The sequence below is a fragment of the Hippocampus comes genome, unplaced genomic scaffold, assembly GCF_001891065.2.
Source record: "Hippocampus comes isolate QL1 unplaced genomic scaffold, H_comes_QL1_v1.1 scaffold133, whole genome shotgun sequence".
NCBI classification, from domain to species: domain Eukaryota; kingdom Metazoa; phylum Chordata; class Actinopteri; order Syngnathiformes; family Syngnathidae; genus Hippocampus; species Hippocampus comes.
The window spans coordinates 615,277-636,162 of NW_017805150.1; the positions used below are offsets into that span (position 1 = coordinate 615,277).

At 42.4% G+C, this 20,886-nt stretch overlaps 1 protein-coding gene across 4 annotated transcripts; it reads right to left on the reverse strand.

Annotated features, from left to right (window-relative positions):
- Positions 1-4,022: 4,022 nt before the first annotated feature.
- Positions 4,023-20,798, reverse strand: grb14 (growth factor receptor-bound protein 14). 4 transcript variants are annotated; one of them, XM_019868209.1, is made up of 16 exons: positions 20,674-20,798; positions 18,304-18,441; positions 17,972-18,175; positions 17,239-17,365; positions 10,249-10,405; positions 9,039-9,160; positions 8,892-8,966; positions 8,464-8,601; positions 7,420-7,530; positions 7,183-7,278; positions 6,574-6,636; positions 6,167-6,283; positions 5,962-6,028; positions 5,629-5,716; positions 5,450-5,543; positions 4,023-4,465 (listed from the first exon to the last, which is right to left on the reverse strand). In XM_019868209.1, the coding sequence occupies exons 3-16, from the start codon at positions 18,121-18,123 to the stop codon at positions 4,319-4,321; spliced, it is 1,554 nt and encodes a 517-aa protein (XP_019723768.1). In that variant the 5' UTR covers positions 18,124-18,175; positions 18,304-18,441; positions 20,674-20,798; the 3' UTR covers positions 4,023-4,318. The 4 variants fall into 4 exon arrangements, with proteins under 4 accessions (XP_019723768.1, XP_019723769.1, XP_019723770.1 ...); XM_019868210.1 differs by lacking the exons at positions 18,304-18,441; positions 20,674-20,798 and adding an exon at positions 13,325-13,395 and having other exon boundaries at positions 17,972-18,081; XM_019868211.1 differs by lacking the exons at positions 17,972-18,175; positions 18,304-18,441; positions 20,674-20,798 and adding exons at positions 13,325-13,395; positions 17,600-17,731.
- Between the last annotated feature and the right edge of the window lie 88 nt (positions 20,799-20,886).

Consider the following 20,886-nt stretch of genomic DNA (forward strand, 5'->3'; position numbering starts at 1 on the left):
GTTGTCCGTTTGTTTTTGTTTTTTTTCCCAGCACAACAGACAAAAGGAATTATGTTCCGTGACAACACTTGCCACTCAAAATATGTCTTTGGAAGACTCCCCCATTGAAATGAATGGAAATGTCATGAATCAATTATAATTAAATAGAATGTTAAAAAAATAAAATAAATAACAATAACCACATCATGATGAATTCGTGGCTACTCCTTCTGCTGTGCCTAACTTGGCCACCGGGCAGCAGTATCATACACTCATGAAGAAAAGAAAAAAATGAAGAGGACGTACAATATAGCGATTCCGATTTACGTATGGCAGATTGGTCCTGTATGCCCTCTTTGAGGCTTCTCTCTTATTCGCAATAATGCCACTTTCTCGGTTACAACTGCTGGGTCAAAAGCAACCCAAATTGAGTTGAAAGAGATAACCCAGCACTGCTCCGAAAGGAGGACACATGAAGCCACCTCTGCTTCAAATTTGCCGTTGACCAATGTTAACTGCTTATATACGTGGACTGCTTGGTCGTGAGTGTTGTCTCTGTATGAGCTCCCACGGTCATTTCATTTAAAAAAAAAAAACCTTCTATGAGTGGTTCTGCTGTAACATCTTTCCCTCGCGTTCTTGTGCGGCTCAGTTCCTGCAAGGATCCGCATGAAAATATGAGCATTCGTCACTCTTTGTCTGAAACCGTTATTTCACAAGCTGCACTCTCGCTCTAATTGAGCCACTTTACATTCTAATAAGGCATCAAAATGCACAGGATCAGGTCAGACCCGGTTCCCTTATGTATTAGCAAAACAAGGCTGTGGATTTAAAAAAAAAAAAATGAAAACAACGCGCGACTCCACAGAGACGTGCTTGCTCGTGATTTATTCTCAAAAGTGGAAATTGCAGATCCACATCCATTATTTGACGAGTGGAAATGTTGGTCGTTGTAATTAACAACGCTCGGTGTGTACCCATTACAGCAATTCAGAGGACTCTCTGAAAAAATATCTATATATCAGGGTCTTAAGACAGGTAGTTTATAGAGCAAGAACTGTCTGGGCAATTATCTGAGACCGAATAAATCTGCCCGGCTCACACAGTGTAAGAGCCCTTGCGCACCTCATGCACTGCCTAAGTGTTGATGAAAGGCATTAAGAGAAACCTGAACATTTAAAACAGCATCTGACCGAGAAATTTCAAACCGATTGAATAACACTTTCTCAATATGCAACTCCATGACCGATTCAGCAATCGATTGAATTTCTTCAAATCCGAGCTGAAAACAGTCATAAAAAAAAAGAATAATAATGGTCACAGATGGATTGCGTACGTCACAATTATGTCCCTCAGTATTCATTCATTAAAGAACGACAGCGGAGGACACTGTTTGAACAGCGAGGAGAACACGGTTGCGTGTGTGCGTGACCTCGTCGTGACCGCGGCGATAATGTCTTGAAACAACATGATTGTCCAGCCAATATCTATAAAAACCCAAACGGCCGTAATTGGCAAATAAAAAGCGCTTTAACGGCACACTATTGGCAGCCGTAGGAATTGGAGTAACGGTCCGATCGATGCCGTTGAATGTGCATTTCCCTTGCAATCGGTAAACCTGGGGCGCTGCTGTGTTCTGCGCGCTTTACATCATGGCCGTTGGTGCGTGAGCAAAAGGTTTCACGACACAACATATCAGGGAACCGCCTAGTACAAATCCTGTGTGGAGTTTGCATGTTTTCTCCATGCCGCCGTGGGTTTTCCGCGGGTACTCCGGTGTCTTCCCACTTTCCAAAAACATGCGTGGCAGGTTAATGGAACACTCAAAATTGTCCCGAGGTGTGAGTGTGAGTGTGGATGGTGGTTCGTCTGTGTGTACCCTGCGATTGGCTGGCAAGCGGTTCAGGGTGTCCTCCGCCTACTGCCCGTAGACAGCTGGGAGAGGCTCCAGCACACCCCCGCGACCCATGTGAGGATAAGCGGATCTGAAAATGGATGGATGGAACGGATTAACAACACTTCCATTCATTTCCATTGGCAATTAAGATTTGAGTGCTTTCAGGGCCACACTGGAGGCAATAAGTGCGAGTTCTATCGTTCCATTTTTGTTTACTTTGGGTAAATGTTGGGTAATTATTGTCATATAAAAAAACTACCGGGAAAGTTGACACCTGTGTGAGAGTGCACGCCGAATATTAGCCGGGTAGTGGTGTGAAGTGGAAAGAGTGTTGCTGGTTGCCCGTGAGGGCCAAGACAGGAGAGAGAGAGAGAGAGAGAGAGAGAGAGAGAAGGCTTTTTTCGCTGGAAGAAAGGCAGTGTCCACAGGCCTTTGGTGCTGGATGAATTCATTAAAGGAAGCGCATTCTCTCCCAGCTGCCATCTCTCCCCCTGCAGCCAGGCGCCGATCAATGGCAGGAATACATCCAAAACAACATTTAGCACAAGACCTAAGAAGCAGGGGTACATTTCAGACTTGAGTGTTTGTGCACGTCTCGCCTGGATGCGAGCGCTCCTTTTCCCAAAAAAAAAAAAAACTGCTATTGAAGTGGAGCAGGAGAGGCGTCGGGGCACTGCATTTATATCACAACAAAGAAGCTTGTTTAACACGGACGCTTGCAGACCAGACATTTTGCCCGTTTGCCGTTTGTGCCGGGAATCTTTTGTGGGGTTTACTCAAAGCGGAGTGGGGGGGGACTTAAGTGAAAGGTTGAGTCATTACTTGCACTTGTAATAATCGCACATATCCTTTTAGGGGTTGATACATTCTTATGATCCATTCTAACAACGTCCAGTTGAATAAAAACGGAATTTAAACATCTGTAATCAATCTCAATTTGTTTGACGATGCCATGTTTATTAATATCACGGCCGTTGTTTACAGTGGAGCAGAACGCCACGTTCGTTCGTTTGTGATGACTTCATATTAGAGAGGGCAGGTGTACCGAACTTCGGTCTGATACACTGAATCGTCAGCAGTATTCGCCGATAATAATTGCTGCACTTTCGTCAAGCTAAAGCGAACTTCAATTGACGAGTTGACTTGACTTGGAAGTCTGGAACAGAGCCAACAAAAGGCTTTTACTACCATCTAGTGGTCACGAGATGACCTGCACCCTGGATGCGGCCGCCCTACCCCATGCAGCAAATTCCTCCGATGTGCTGCTCACGTGAAGGCTGCATATCGAATACAGTAAATCACATTTGGCATACTGGGTTAATATGTAGGATTCACATGCAATATGGAGCGACTAAATTTAACTATAAGGGCAGGCCGTTAAATAATAAACTGTTTTCACTCTAAATAAGTGAACAAAGGAGTAAGCAAGTGTGTCAGGAGAAGGGAAAGATGCACGAGTTCGAGAAATGTAGAATGCAGTTCAAAGCACCGGAAAAAGCCTGAATTTGTCATGGCCACTTCAAACTAAAAATCAGGTTATACGTGATTTATTGAATTAATTTTCTTTGGTCTTTTTCAACTCTTACAGGACGTCCAATGTACTTGAGAATATTTGCGTGGAGAAATTTCTGTCTGCAGGCTACACCCCGAACTGGTTGCCAGTTATGTATTCACATTTCTTGGGATTTTGATTTTTCACCAGTGAGCGGGTGAATCATGAAAAATGATGAAATATTCCACTCTTGGTGTACGGAATCTCAAATCATATGCAAGTTTCCCTTTTGAATTGAAACTACAGACATTCTAATTGCTTAACATTTTTTCTGTTATGTGTAATTATATTGATGCAATTCAGATTCAAATATATTGAGATATCTATCGGAAATATATATTCATATTTTACACTCCAACGGGGTTTCTTCTAGATGAACTGGTTGAGGGCTGTGACAGCACTGGAAGAAGATAATTCCTACCTTGCACCCGGGACAACATACTGTATGAAATAAAAATATTTATTACACATATTTCAAACCCTTGACAACATTCACTGGAATAAAAGGGGTGAAGGGCAACAACAAAAAATTATATATATATATATATATATATATATAAAATTTTTTTAATAGAATTTTTTTTCCCTTTTTTCCCTCCATAGACTTTGAATAAAAAAACGTGAGGTGAGTGTGCAGGGTGGCGGGTGAACTTTACAAACTGTTGCAAAATGCATACGTGGATTCATAATTATAAAATAGAATCATTTGGTGTATATATACAGTGAGAATAAACGGTGTCCAATTGAGCTTTTTCGGCCAGTGGGCGACGCACCTTGCCAGCACTGTCCAGTCTTTGCATAAGGTTGCGTCCGTGCACAAAAATCACTGCGGGTGAAGGGCCAGAAAGGAGGCCCGCGGGAGGGTCGGATGGTGGTGGTCCCGCTGCTTGTCACAGGGTGGTCCCGCTGCAGTGCTGCTTGAGTTTGCAAGGCAGCACGCCGCGGTTGAGCTGGTAAAACTCCACCAGCTGAATCAAGTCCGAGAAGCGCGTGTGACCGTCGTCGAGGCTGTAGGCTAACTCGCCTGCGTCATCCACCTGCCGTGAAGACGCACAGCCACGAAGAAGACAAGATCATCGGTGAGGAGTTCTTCACGGGGACTCTCGTAATTGGAAAATTCATGAAAAAAAAAAAAAATAAATCACGGAATCGTGTACTAATTTTATTGTGTTTGTTTCATTTGATTACAACTAGATTTCAGAGTGTTTGTTTTTATTTTTTCAAAAAAGAGTTTGAGTTGAGCTGTTATTATATTGGTTTTAGTATTTGTTTTAGTTTTCTTTATATATTTGTCCAGTTCTTCCATACAGCTGTTTCAGTCATACATATTTATAAATTCGGTAAAATACTGTATATTTAAACAATGTAGTTAGTTTTATATACACAAAATGTATTAATTTTTGGGGGGAAAAACATTTTATTTCATTTACAAAAATGCTTTGTTTTTCAATTTAGTGTTAAGTTTTTTTTCCTGGCATTCGTTTATGTTGACTATTATAACCTTGCTCTGAGCACACATATGTGCCCTTTTTAGGGGCGGGGCCTGGTGAGCTCGTATTTGTGAGCTGGCGTGTGAGTGTGAGCCGTGGTGGACAACAGCTTCTACGCCAGTGTGCCAACTGTGTTTTCCAGTTCCCCCGGCCGTCAATAAACAGCTGAATAATGCAATAACCACCTGTGGCTCTCCTTTCCCACATGTAAGGCCATTACACTATCTTTAATTGCTGCAGTGATTTTTTTTTTTTCGCTTCACTCGAGTGGCATTTCTAAAGCTTGTTCGTCAAATTCCGACACAAATAAAAGCCAAAAGAAATAATAAATAATAATTAAGAAATAAAAGCCAAATTGCACCCGGTTTGGATTACTTTTAAGAATGTCCTCCAGTATGTGGAAGCACTCGTAAATCAACATACTACTGCATGTGTATTATGCGCATGTCTGCAAACACACGTAAGTGAACGTGACTTCACTCGGGAGTACGACCTGAATGAGCATCACCAAAGGCAGTCCACGGTACTCACGGGTAAGATTTGGAAGTGTTTGACTTTTTGCATGTGGCATAGTGACAGGACAAACGTCTTGGGGTTGCTCTGACTGTCCCTCAGAAGAAATAACCTGAAAACAAAACGGTGATTTAAAAAAAAATTGGGGGGGGGGGTATTCCCCCCTCAACTTGGGAAATACCAACACAGCTTCTTACCCATCAATGGGACCCTGCTGAGTGATGAGACGCTGAGCTTCATCGCGTGACAGCTTGCCATGGAACCAGGGCTGAGCTAAATGAAGAGCTGCGGTGCAGGAAACAATCCGCTCAACTCGCTGTTGGTCATTTAGAATTTCAAGTAATCCCCCCCCCCCCCACTGAGGTTTTCACAGCCCCAATTTAGAAGTGGTGTCGTCGCACCTTGTTCCCCAATATGCTTGGCGGCGACACCAAGGACCCCCAGCTAAGCACCAGGTAATGAAGCCCTATTACGGGTCCACCATATCGCATGACGAATAAGATGCACAGAAAAATAAAGACCAAGCCAACCGATGTTAAGGGAGCTCTGGGATGCGGATGGGCTTCCATGTGAACTCAGTCGATGGCAGCTTTTCCTCTACAAAAAAAAAAAAAAAATAGATACATTAAAAAAATAATAATAATAAAATGGAGAACCCAAATTCAGACAGCATCTGTTGAACATGTTTTTATACATTTGGAATCTTGTTTGTCCGAGTGGCGGACTGGAACTCACCCTCCACGCCAGGCCTTCCTGCATGGCCACGGAGAGAACCTCCGAGGGGTTTTCGATCACCCGGCTCTTCTGGCCCGAGAAGTCCATGGCCACCAGGGAGTTCTCGGAGATGCTCCGCTGAAACGACTCGCTAGGTTTCATTTCAAACCGACTTGTGAAACAAGTACGCTTCATGTTACGTCACTTCCTGTCTCTTTGTGAGTTCATTTTTGGGGGGTTTGAACTCATGTTGTTGTGTTTATGCTAAGGCGCCCCCTACAGGCGCGGAGGGTCATGTTTTTTTTTTTTTTTTTTTAAATTAGTGCAGTGAATACGAAATAACTATTAAACATACACTGTAAGACATAATCTACAATATTGCTACGATACTTGATTCACAATTAACAGGAGTGAGAGAACCAGCTTACCATTGGCGAAGCTTTTTGTTTCTGGTGTGGTTGCATGAAGTTTTGGTACAGCTGCATCCCGTGCTGAAACAGAAAAGTCCATCAGTGAATGATCCGTTCGATACCCGAAAGCCATCGATCCTCTCAAGCTGCTCAATGAAATTACACATTATTATGTCATTTGATTTTAAACGCTTGGGTTTTAGCTCCGCATGTTTTTTTTTCCCCTCCCAGTTAAATGATGTCACAGTCTAAACACCAGGGGGCACTATGTATATAAAAAGCGCTACATACTAGCACCTGCTCAAAAGTTATATGTCAGGCAGATGAAGTGGTATAGGTGTGTTAGTATCGGAGCATTTTTTTTTCCACCAAGTACCGATACTGGTATCTTAGCTTAGCTTCTGTAAACAATTAAACATAACAAATGATCGGTTTCATGTATATTCGTAGAAATGTACATTAGCCCGCCGCTGAATTGCAATTGATTTCTTGAATTCGGTTCAAGGTAGATAAGAGAATGAATGAGCTTTTTTTTTTTTTTTTTTTTAATAATCCTACCCGACAAAACCTGTCCATGGACAACCACTTGACTTCACTTTGTGCTTCTAAAAGTAGAATCAAGTCAACCTTGAGCAATCGCACGGCTGAGATCCAACACGACCTGGTCTGCTCGTCGTCGGCACACAACAGCTTCATATCGCGGGATGAAGTGCACTTTATGGACTAGAAAGACAATTTCACACGGGCGCGCACACACACACACACACACACACATGAACAGATCATCTTTCATTGTTTTTTTTTCGGGGTTTTTTTTTTGGTCAACAAAGAAAGTAAATGGCCATGGAGAATTAAAACCAGTACCTTGACACAGAAGCCGAAATCAGTCGGAGCCCCGTGAGCTTTTTTGGCGGACAACAAAGTGTAGACATTCGAGTCGGTCAAGTCGGCGATGAACTGAAGATGCCACGGGTCCTGCAAGACGGCAATTTTTCAATAGGGATGGAGTGATTGATTGTTGAACGTATCAACTCGAGTCATCTGCACTATAGTAATTATTACAGACAGACTCCTCATCAGTTCCAAATATGAATCTGTCCAAGAACAAAAACACACACAGACACGCATTCACAAATGACGAGCATTGTTCAGTTTTCATGTGAAACGTTCGTGTGTTTTGATTCCCTCCTTTTTCCAAGCAATAGCGCAGCATTTTAGCGTTTGCGCTCACACAAGAGCGATAAACCGTCACTGACAACAAAGGTCCACTGTGGCAGATTCAAAGATTTGTAGGCATTTTTTACGGAAAGATGAGTTTAAATGCATCACCAAAGATGTGCTTTTCACTCTGTACCTCTTTATTCTCTCGACAGACATCGATGAATGTGAGAACCCAGATGCGTGCAGTCAGATCTGCATAAACTACAAAGGGGATTATAAGTGTGAATGCTATGAAGGTTTCGAGATGGATCCTGCCTCCAAGAGCTGCAAAGCTGTGGGTCAGTCATTCATCACACATATTGAATTGAAGTTCAGAAGCAATATACACACATGATTGGGCACACATGCAAACACAAGCACATTGAAGTCTGGCCTTTTATAGATGGCATTTACCCTTTACTCCCGGCGATCCTGACCACTGCACCGTTATATCCTCTGCTGTTACCTCTCTGTGGGATCCCCTGAAAAGAGAGGCCTGCTTTGTATGCAAGCCCTCCTCAGCAGTCTGTGCAAAGATAAATATTTGCCTTTTTTTTTTTTTTTTTTTTGCTGTCCTTGCAGCGCAACGCAAACAAACCAAAATATTAGAAACCGCTCGGGGTGGGGGATGATGCTCAAAAACCACCGCCGCTTTGGGCGAAACATAATAAAGTCGGCGTTATCTGTGCTCACGTTGCTCTCACTGACCTTAGAAGTTCCCTTACTGGAGACATAAAGCCCTGACCTCCGCAAGATAAAGTACAACTTCTTCCAGGACTTCTTGCTTGGCTCCTTGGCGTGGAGATGTCCGTGAATCTCTGGGCAGGTGCTGGAGCTGAGAAAGGTCTGTCGGTGTGAAAAGGAAATCTATTTGCTCATGAAAGGAAGGAGGCCGACGACGTGGGGGGTTTAACGCTTGGCGTCCAGTTGCCGGTTAAATTTGACAGCAGTGAAATCCACATTGAAATGAATGGAAATGCCATATAAGCCTTTCGCGCAGCCTGGAATTTGATCACGTGATAAGCCGTCCGCTGTAGTGACCGCTGTCCCTCAAAGGGTTCATCTGCTCCCCACCCCCAAAAAAACAAAACAAAAAAAAAAACAAAAGGTGGAAAACGAGAGTTGAGAGATGATACCTCCACAAGTTGAGAGTGATCCAACACCCCGTTGTTTTCGCTGGATACGGACACCATGTGGTCAGGGAAGAAGTCCTGCAAGAATTTCGGCGGTTGTTCATATTTGGAGAGGCGACGTGCTTTCGACGGAAAATGCGGCAAACTCACCGAAGGTTTACGGAAAAATTCATATTTTGCGTAGTTCTTCCTAAAATGGATCCGGTTGTCTTCATCCATCCCCCAGCTGGAGATGATCTCCATGATAGACTCGTGGTCCTCGATTGTTCTCTCTAGTCGGGGGAAGATGAAATAACATCATCTTTTTGTTGTTGTTGTTGTTCTGTTTGCACTACCGACAATTTGTTGTATTGTCATGTCATTCAAACCAATGATGAGAATCTTTTTTGAAATCCTCGGTGTAACTGCCATACAAAGCATCGCCCTTGAGTCAAGGAACTCTGCATGATTTATTATTTTATCATCTATTCAAAACATTTGGTTCCAATTTTTATTTCTTTTTTTTTCATTATTGTTTTTAACGTTCGCACATTCATGCTTCTCGTTGTACCGTCTGTCTAATTATGTTGTCTGGTATAACATTTTTTTTCATTATCGTTTTTAACGTTCGCACATTCATGCTTCTCATTGTACCGTCTGTCTAATTATGTTGTCTGGTATAACACTGACATGAGGGGGCCCTATTTTCCTCCCGTTCAAATGTATTATGAATTAATTTAGTCTCTTTTGTAAAATAGCTTTGAACTCCGGGACGCCGCAGTTTCATTCCGATCTATTCACTCGAATTGTAATTGCTTTTTCATTCAATATGTATTTGGATTGTATTTTCGCTACAGTGGAGATAGTGTTGAAAGTGGATATAGTTTTAAAAACAGAGCATCATAACCACATTTCTCAGCCAAATGACTTGGGAGGTAGGCTGGGGAAAGCTCCAGAGCCACTTTCAAGCAAAGGCCAGGCTAAATCATTTGAAACACTAGCAGGCAGAAACATCTCCCATGTGTGCGATATCATGTCAAAGCCTAAAGGTAGGCGGGGCTGCAACGAGTGTCATTTGAAAGCAATGATTAGCCATGAGCTAACAACGTTAGCCTCTGAAAAGTGGCACACATCGAGTGCGCCGAAAAGGTGAAACCCGAGAGCAGGCTATCCATAACCTTTATACGTGCTGTGTAGTGTATGAAGTGCTGCTTCCTCAAGTGAAAATACTTTTATTGTCTAGCGCTCACTCCACACCCCCCCCTCCCAATCCCCCACCACTGCGCTTCGCTCTCCGACTCGACATTGCCCAATCGCAACACATAAATACATTCCAGTGTCCAGAATTATTCGTGTGGTTTCCACAAAGTCAAGAACTTACCGATTCCCAGGTGGGAGAGATGCTCGTAAAGCATCAAGCTGTGTTCATCGATGCAGTGGCTCTTCAAGGCAAATAGCTGACATATGTCCCGGGCCACAATGTCACTGGGGACCTCCACCGCCCTGCTGGTGTTGTCTTCATTATAAATCTTAATGACCTGCAAACAACAAGTGGTGGATGTCAATCAAAACTTTTTTCTTTTTTTTTTTTTTTAATTGCAAAGGCACTTTTGTTGATACATCTCTCTTATAGTGGATCAATATCGCCAGCCAATCGACTTGCTGCATTGCTGTGTGCGACTCTTGAGGTTCGACACGGTAAGACCTTCAGGAGTTAACATGACGGGCTTTGTGGCTGGTGTGAGGGACAGCACACGTGATTAATACTACGATTTAAAAAAAAAAAAAAAAAAAAAGACAAGGACAAGCAGTCTATGTTCGTGTAAAAAACGGAGAGAACAGATAAGTGGAAGTGTCACAAAACATTTTGATGGAAAGACACTTGAGGCAAGGCAAAAAAAGTGGTGCGAATGAAACTCACGACTGATTTCCTGACCGCCACACGTCTTCCCAATGCTACAGTAAAACTGCACATTGTGTTGTTGCCCGTTATTGTGGGAAGCCTCAAGCTTGATCAGTATCTTGACATGTTACAGTTGTGAAATGGATGTTTTATATTGCAACGGACCCCCCCCCCACCCACTTGCCCGGTAGGAGGCGTGGCATCTGTAAAGCTGTCATTGTGTCGGAATGGAGTTTCAAGAGAAAGTGCAGACTTCCAGAACAATTAAATCCCTATCGAGGGTCCTCACATGTTTGAAAATTGACAAATTCTAAGAAAAGGCTTTCATGCACAAATAATGATAACCTGATAAGCTGTACATTGTAGTAACCGCTGTCCCTCAAAGGGTTAACTTATCAATATGGGCTGTTTTTTGTTGGATTAAAATCATGATCCAACCTGCCGGGTCAAATCCTCAACCCAACACGCCGGGTCGAAATAACCCAGTATTGGGTTATGTACCTATAAATGAATCAAAGACGGAATATTACTACACGAGAGGGGGAAAATTGTTGAAATAGTGACAGCGCGGCCTGCGTGCGATGCGGGGCGGGAAAAAAACAGTTGCTGGCGGCGAGCAAAGCGTAAATCTACGCATTGTGAGCGTGCACACGGCTGAATGGTTTTGTTGACCTTATCTCAAGGATGGGACAGTGTGAGCCACTCGGCCAATTAGACTCGTCTGCTTTCACCTTGAACCGCACCCCCACAGCTGCAGCTCTATCTGAGCGATGGTGACTGGGTGGCCTCCGGCTTTGTCGAGCCACACAAGCAGACTGGCGGCGAGTCGCCGCCAAGATGCCGCGAAGGCAAATAACCTTTGCTTAACTGCCCCTTTTCACTTTCAGGTCTCGTTTTAAATTTTTTTTTTTTTTAAATAATCGCCATCAGTCAACCGCGGCAAAGTCGCACACCTGACATTCAAATGAATTACACAGAAACATGCCTACAGCGGTGCTTCAAGATGCGCGTATGACAAAAATGAATGCACCGTTCGTTTATTTTTGAGCAGGAAAACAGCCCTCAATCGTATTGTGATTCACGAAAACGGAGTGATCGCATAAATACAAAGTAAATGATGTAACCGCATCATGATTTATTGTGGCTCCTTCTGGTGTTCCTACGTTGGCCACCAGGGGGCAGCATAACAGTCTCAGACAAACAAAGAAGAAAAAACAAAACAAGACGCGTCCCTCAGTGACTCCATAAGCGACAATAACTCGTTTTTTTTCCGCCAGGGGATGCCGATGCATATCATGACATTGTCTGTCTTTCTGTGTTGCTCAGTCATTTGTTTTCAAATATCCGTTGCTTACTGGGTTAGAACGCCACGACTACCAAAGTTTAGCGTTAGCCCGTCAATGGCATCTCACATTATATGTTAGCATTAAGCTAGCGGAAGACCAAGTCCTAAGTAATTCTCTTTGTTTTATGTTTTGTTGGGACAGTAAATTGCAACTCGGGGTGGCGTTAAACACGATAAAGCATCACGTGTGAGGGCACTATTATTATTACAGGAGATACAGTAGTTTTTTTTTAGTGCTCCAAACAAAACAAACACCCTCCCCCATGCCCCAAAAATGCGGCGAAATGCCAACTCAGAAAACTCACAGTAGCACTGTGATTTGATGAAATCTGGTTGTCGTTAGCCGAGATTATGCTAAAATCTTTTCCCCAACTAAATTGCCTATTAGGAGTCAATCTTAAATTTAGTAAATTCTTAATTTAGTTTCATATACTGCATTTCTGTTGATTCCTATGGCAAGTTTGACATTCAAAAAAAATGTACGAAATTCCAACCTTTGATTTTCTGCAAAGTTTAATTGAAGGCAAATACGAAAAAAAAAACAAAAACAAAAAAAAAACAACGAGTGTTTTATTCTATCTTTAAATGTACGCATTGACAGCTTGGGGGGAGAAAAAAAACGTTTTACAGTGGCCACAGGGATTATTAGGTGATGTTAAATATTCAAAATCGAAACAAATAGGAGGTCAAGAAGCCTCGCGGAATTAAATTGTGGTTCCTTCCACTTTACGTTTGTTATTTTGATTGTACCGGTGTCAAAGTGCACTGCATGAAAAGTCATTTTACATACGCGCATGCATTATCGGCGTGGGATTTTATCATATTGTGACGTAGAAGAACAATTTTCATTTTGGTCTAAAATATGACATCTGAGACTATATTACAATTAACAAAAGATCTTTTAAAGTCATCAACTGTCTGAAGTTTGGAACATGAATTTATGTTGTAGACTTTTCCATTCTTTTCTTAAAAAAAAAAAAAAAAAAAAAACAACACGGAAGACAATCAAACTGACAAAGCAAACACTGCAAAAAACACACAAAGCACACTTCTAATTCGAATGAAATTGAAACCAAAGTCAAATTTGTAACTTCCTGATCCCCCATCATGACTTTCTCAGTTTAAGATTTATCCCAACTGTATGTCCGGCGAGGACATGATGAGGCGACTAAGATTTAGGTTGCTTGTAAAGAAGAATAACGTTCCTACCCGCTTCTGCAGACAAAGAGGTGTGATGGCAGGCAAGGTCACTCTTCTTGCGCGGAAGTTCATGCTGCAGTCTTCAGGGACAACCCGACAAAACATCCACACATAGTCACTAGTTGGGATGATGTGTGCGAGGGAATAAGTGCAGACTAGATTTACGATACTGCATGCGTGGGGGGGGGGGACTTACAACAAGTGGCGCTACAATCAAGGAGTGAAATCGGTTGCAATAGAAGTGTGAGAAACAAGTCGTCTTTCCTCCCCAAAACACAAACTCCTCCTTTGCCCTTGGAAAGTAAAAGCTTCCCATTCTCCCCACTTCCACCCCCCCCCCACCCCCTCCGGAAAGTCTGCAGTAAACATGTTTTTATTTTCATTTTATTGAAACATACAAGGCCGCAGAGGGCAAGAGAAATGTGATGATCGTTCATGCGCTCTTCAGTCACGAAGAGTCGTCACGCGGAGCCACGGGCGATCATTGTCCCATCGTGGACTCGGGTGGCCATTTCATTAGGTACACTAAAAGCCTCACAAAACCGTTGTTCAATTAAGTCCTGACATCTTAGGAGAAAATAAAAACATTGGCTCACAAGCTAACTTGCAACGTTTTGACAAGTTTGGCCAAAAGCAAAAGATAATGACACAATATTAGTTTCACCCACAAAACGGAGTCCGTTTTAGTGCAAACGCCATAATAAGGCATTCCTCCCAGAGGATAAAGAATACATGCCTGGCAGTATCGTGATGTGGTCTGTCGACACTTTTAGCGCTGCTTGCATCCAGATCGCCGTCGCTTAAAGCAATGTTTCTCAACCACTGGGTCAGGACCACCAACTTTATTGTTCTTAACTTATACAAAAGTGGGTTGTGACTTACAGCCTTCTCAAACGACACGACTTTTTTTGTTGTTCCCGACGGTCGAGTTGTCAGACGACCAGATAAATATCAACATCGTGGATCGGGAGACATCCAAAAAGAACAAATTAGTTTTTTGACAACCCGCTTGCTAATTAGTTACTAGCTTTGCAGGTAGCAAACGTAGCATGATTTAAAATGCTCTGCATACTTTCCAATAGTTCCCCTTTAAAATCACTTTTTAAATCCTGTACATCACATTGTGATTATGGGTGCCTTTGTTCAGAAATATCATTAAATCTATGCGAAATTACTTTTTATATTATTATTATTATTATTATTAATATTATTATTACGAAAACCTGATGTGCTAGAGGGGAAAAAAGTGCCAAAAATGTGCTTGCAACTCTGATTTAAAAAAAAAAAATAGTCCACATGTTTCACTCTTTCATATTAAAATGAAAATCATTGTTGCAATATCACAAATCACAAATTTTTGACATATAAAATACGGGTTGCTCCATTGATGGTTACAGTGACTATTTTCAAACTGTTTTGTCATCAGGTCCCCAAAACGCTGTGATTCCCTCGACTTCAAACCATACATGACTATTTTTTTTCATTTATAAACAATTTTATAGCACATGATGTCAAATGTTGAAGCCCACGGCGGCGTTTGGCATCAATTCTGGCCCACCCTGGCCACTCCAAAGCAGCAACAGAAGAAAAAAGTGGAAGGAGCAGCCTTCCCATAACAGGCTGGACTTTATCTCCAAACACAGCACCCGGACTGCTGAGAGTCCAGACAGTCAGACGCTGCCACTTATCACGCGGCTAAAATGAATTGGAATTAATGGAGCCCAGATGATAACAAAGTCTCCGCCACTCCCATAACAAAAGGCGGCTCAAGACACATTGTCCTTGACCGGGCTGGATCCAATCAGGATTCCTGAGCGGGATCAATTAGCAAGACCGTAAATGTATATGCAGCACGTACGTACGCGAATACCAACCGTCACTCGACGCACTGGACGCAATACAATTCAAGCCGAGGAGAAAAGTCCTCCTTCCAGCCTTTTCCTTCTGAAACGATGTTTGCCGTTGCGTGAATTACCATTTACTATAAATAGTCTCCTAAAAATAGTTGAACTTGAACTACAATTTAAGCTGTCAAAGCAGTACTGGTACGGTTCAGCGAAAAAAGTGCCGAAGAATGTGATGTTTATTTACTTGCAGCACTCAGTCACGGGACATGTGATTTCAATTGAAGTCTTGAAAAGCCAAGTCGCATCCACGAAAAGTAACCCAAATTGGGTGAAGCGGCTAACCCAGTGCTGGGTCCTAAAGGGACCGAGCCAATGCGGGGTTATTTATACCCAATGCGTCGTGTTGAGAATTCGACCCAGCATTTTGGGTCGAGATTTTGATCCAACGAGGCCAAACATTTTTACCGTCCACCCTGACTGCGCTTCAAAAGTAGTGGGGGTCAAAAATAATTGGGTTAGAAAAGGACAGACCAATTTTTTTTTTTTTGAGTCATTCATTCAACCAAAAAGTTGGGCTGCATGAATAATGCACAAAACAACCCCACAAAATTGTGTTTGATGCTAAACAGCCCAATTTTGGGGGTTGTGCTTAACAAGACCCCGCCCCCACATCCAAAATTGGGCTGCTGTGGACTAAACAACCCAGAGAATTGCACATTTCGTATTTAAATGAAAGACATAACTGTGCCTTATGGATAGCTTTTTTAATGCAAATTGTTTTTTTTTTTTTAATAATTAAAAATATACAAATTAAAAAACAGTATGGACTGGCTAATGCGAAACATCTGTGTCATCTTATACCCCTTAAAGCAACACATATTTGAATACAAACAGAGGAGCAACACATGTTGACAGACATAACAATACTAACAGGCATATATTCTTGATCCACTGCAAAGAACAACTAATATGACTGCGGGTTAGCACGTTTGCTTCGCTGTCAAGAATTTCTGTTTTCAAAGCTCATCGCTGGCCCTCGAGCGTGGACCTCACGAGTTTTTTTTCTCCGGCTTGCTCCGCACATGCCACACCAAAAAAAAATTACATGTGAGGTTTAACCCTTTCAGGGACAGCGGTTACTACGGCGGACAGCTTATCATGTTATCAGGTTACAGGGTGCATGAAAGGGTTAACAAAAACTTGACTTGACATTTGATTCATTTGCATAAAGAATGTATAGTTACTCCGAAATTAGAAGGACGTGTTGAATGGAATCAGCATCTAATTGCAGTTCATATGCTGTAGCGTGACAGATTGGGGCTTTGTACAACATTTACAACCCTGGAAAATGACATCCTTTTTTTTTTTTTTTTCTCCTTATGACAAACGCAAGCAGCATTTAAACTGTCAGAGAGACATCGTGTAAGAATGTGTTTGGTTACGAGCTCTGGCAGGGAGTGTTCCTCGATAGTTGGCATATTTGTTTGGTATTTATTCGCACTGCCATTTGATTCCATTGAACATATGTTTCTAAATTGTTGATCATTTCAACACAACCAATTGATTTGATTTGGAATGTACTCAAACTTAGCCGGGTTTTTTTTTTTTTTGGCCTGAGAGGAGCCACTTTGTTGCAAACTAACTCCCCAAGTCTAACTCGTGTATTGAAGCTAAATTTGTCTTTGTGGATATGAATCTGCCTCTGGTGAAGTTACACACAACGATTTGGTTGAGCTAATTTGAAAAATGGCTTCTTTTTCTTCGGGAAAGTGGGTACAAACAACAAAATAAATGGTCATAAATGAACTCAACGTATCACAGCTCCTGAATGCGCTCAGCTGATAAGGCCATTAGAATGTAACTACGCCATCTAGTGGTAAAATTTGTTAACTGCAATATCCTTTTGCACTCTTTTTTTTTTTTTTTTTTGTACACACCTTACTGTACATAAAATGCATATTACCATTACCAGATTCTTTGGACAACTTTGTCTTCAATGAACCCAACATGCATGTTTTTGGAACGTGCAAGGAAGCCAAATCAACCAAACTGACATATGAATGAAATCGAATTTACCTGAGTTGCACTTGTCTTGGTCCAAGGTAAAAACGAGCCAGGCGCGGAGTGCGACAGAGTAGGAGCAACCGCTTCGGGAAGAGCTGCAGGTGGACCAGGTGTCTCTTCTCTGGGCTGTTTTTTCAACCTGGTGAACAGAATCAATGGAGTCAAAAATACATCGAAAGAGGGCCTTGAAAAGAAAAAAAAAAAAAGATCGCATATGAAATCGCAATACTGGAGGAAATATTTTTCACACTTGTTCAGTGTGCGGAAATAGTCAAAAGCACAACTTGCAGTTGTAAATGTCGTCTTAAAATAAGAATTGGTGAAATATACAGCATCATTAAATTCTAAGAATTATTCATTAAAAATTGTTTACCTCGTCTATGAATCACCTGACTCCTTTTGTTTAAAAAAAAAAAAAAGTTTGCCCACCCCTGAACTAGCATCGCCTCTGACTTGACTTTGACTTTTTATTTTCTTCTTCTTCCTAATGTAACATGTTCCTCTCTTGACTTTCCGGGCCACTCTGCAAACAGCGCAGTTACTGAGTAACTCGCGATCTCCCGCAAACCAACAGATTTGACTTTTGCTGTTGAAATAATCCCTCATTACTTGGCGTGACGTCGGGTGAGCTCAGTGCAGGTGCAAAGTCTACATACAAACTCTCTCTGCAGCATTTTGGATCAGATTCACCTGCAAGGGCGCACCGTCGTCCCCCTGCCCCCACGAAACAACAACAATGTCCTACCTGTTGCATTCGCAGGGCGACCTCTTGACATTTGGTGTCAGTAATGGCTCTTGCAAGGAGACGAGAGCCTCACTCCCATTACTCGGGCCACTCTGGTAAATCTCCGTTTTAGCTCCGAGGCTTCCAGATAAGTCATCCGGTGCGTTATTCATATCACCGCTCTTAAATCCAAGGCATCATCATTATCATCATCATCATCATCATCTGTAGCAGAGGAGGGAGGGGGCGGGGGGTGGGGTGGGGGTCAGAAGAGACCAGCAGTTAGGACCGGAGCGACCGAGTGCGAGAGTGTACTGTAGTGTGTGATTGTGTAAGGGTGCTCCTCCACTCACGCATACTGTATACATGAGTCATCGGGCTCATCTGCCGCCACACAAGGCTGCCTCAGTAGGGCAAGCCGTCCCCTCCCACATAAATGTGATCCAGCCATCACAAGAAAGATATCTTAGCCAGTGCGTCGTCGTCCCTCACTGTGACAAAGCAAGCGGTGAAATTAACTTTTTTAAAAAAAAAATTGGGGGACTTTTTCCACATTTGCACATTTTCAGCATGATGTCCTCGATCCACCGGTGAAAGGACACTTTGATTCGCTCCTCTTTCATCGATAACTGCTTCAAACAACAAAGAGGAGGCAGAAAAGTGGTTAAGATTGAATGACTGGCTGTGTCTTATGTGTTGTGTTGGATTATTTTGTTGTTATGACTTCAAGATGGCGCCTCGAGAGTGGCTGCCTTTACAGCAGCTCTGATGATACTTTTTGTTCTTTTACTTTCTTGCTTTCATAAATTGGGAATTTCTCCATTGTGAGACGAATAAAGGTTTTCTATCCTGTGTTTATTTTTGTAAAGTGTCTGAGTACGATGAAAAGCGCTTTCAAAATGTATTATTATTGTAAATATTTCACATTTCATTTCACACAGTTCATTTTAATGGCACTGACTAGCCAATTTAATGCAGATCGACGAGCATGGATTTGATTTTTTTTTCCATTCATTCAAGTGGTGAATTGTAGTTATTCATTTATCCCGTCATATAATTGGTGAATTGAGTCACCGCAACTGATGTCATTAAAAATATTGGAGTAAAATAAACTGTTCAAAAGTTAGACTTTTTTTTTTTTAATCATAACATACTGTTGTACACAATGACCCCCCGCACACACATATTTCTGAATTTGAAAAGTCGCATGTTGGCAGATCAGGTGAAATGCACCTAGTTGCTGTTTTGTGCACAGGTTCAAGCAATAAAACGTTTTGTTTTGGCGCCGTCTCGTGGTTGTCAGGGTGCTAAGGAACGACGCACCCTGTTCAGATTTTTGTGGTACGAAAACATTTTTAATTTATGTGACTCATTAGCTGTATAGCTCGATTGATTTTCTAAAAGTCTTTGACAAGTACAACCCTAAAAAAAATGGATGCGCAAGTGCGCTCACATTTTTATCATTGGGGTAGATCCGTGTTCCGAATGAACCACTGACATTGAGCATTCTTCAGCTGGAAGGAAACTGGGGCCGTAGCAAAGGCCGTCAAAAAAAAAAAAAAAAAACCCTTAGTGCTTCTGCTAGAAAGCAAAAAAGTGTCATTGAACGCATTCTAGAACATCCGAACTTGATTTGGAATGAGTCAGAGGCACTTTCAATGTTGGCAGGTGTGCAACCGACTCCAGCGCACTGCGTAAACTACTGCACTGTACTGCATGGTAACCCCCTTCCGTGCTGGACTTTGCACAAGGATCCACATTGGCCTTTCCAACTACCATATACTAAAGAGTGTGGCAGGTATGCGGTCGTAGAAAAAGAACCAGCTCAGCAGTCGACTTGTTTGTGTGTGAATGCGGTGGTGGTAGGGGTCATGATGACTTTTGATATGAATTAAAGACCGTTCCATAGCAAAAGAACAATTTGAAGAAGGCAGCGTGTAGATGCGTGGTGTCTAATGATTAATCGGGTCTGTATTGAAAAGTCAATAAACTTTAAGCGGTGCGTGACATGTGTACTTTTAGCTTTAAATATCTGTCTCTTTGCACAGAACGTGCTGCACTGGGTTTTTTTTTTTTTTTTGGAGTTACAAGCGTCACTAATCAAAGTAAAGAAAAACAAACGAGGGAATTTTTATCACCATCATGTAAACACAGTAGGCGTTTCATTCCGGACCACCTGTGTGGTAGCGACTAAATATTTTATGATTTTGATACATTTTAAAGAGGAAAAAGGCAGATGAAGCCATTGATTTTCATCAATCTCGGGTCACGATCAGAATCGAAAAAAGATGTTTTGGTGCGCATGATGTCATTGAGTCCTCCTGCTGTCAATGGACATCAAAATGCCCTCGGGTTCGCATTGCTTATGTCACAGGCCGCGTCCTCCAAAGGCCACATTTTCGGCCACATGACGTCACATCTGGCGCAACTTGACCGCAGGTGGAATCCAAATTCTAGGAAGACAATTGGAAGGCTGGGTCCTTCGATGCCATCAAAGGCTCCTTCTCATGCAGCCTCTATGAACCGTATCAATCTTTGGACAGGCTGAATGTGAATTTGAAACCATGTATGGTTGAAAATATGTTGTGATGTGATGTGCGAGATAAAAGGTAAAAGAAATTTTTGACGTCAGCGTCAAAAACTGGTTGAAAGACACAACGCCATCACTGAATAAAACTGGCTGTTGACCTGCAATCCCCCCCCCCAAAAAAAAGTTCACATACCTTGTTCCTCATAAGCGGTGCTTCCCGTGGAAGTCCGAATGTTCACATCGCCTCCTCGGTGGTGGCGAGCGACCGTCGGGTGCTTTGGGCGCGACGCGAAATGTGCCACCCGCCTTGCCGAGTGTACACTCGATTGTTTGCAGTGTCCGATTTCAGCAATTCGTGCAGGAAAAACCTGTCGCCTTGTACACATGCACCAAGGACTTCCATGGG

Coding starts and splice junctions, on each gene's coding strand:
- grb14 (XM_019868209.1), bottom strand. CDS start 18,123: ATGAATAACGCACCGGATGACTTATCTGGAAGCCTCGGAGCTAAAACG. Junction 17,366..17,971: donor TCGCCCTGCGAATGCAACAG/GTAGGACATTGT, acceptor TCTGTTCACCAG/GTTGAAAAAACAGCCCAGAG. Junction 7,531..8,463: donor CCAGTAAGGGAACTTCTAAG/GTCAGTGAGAGC, acceptor GCCGTCTTGCAG/GACCCGTGGCATCTTCAGTT.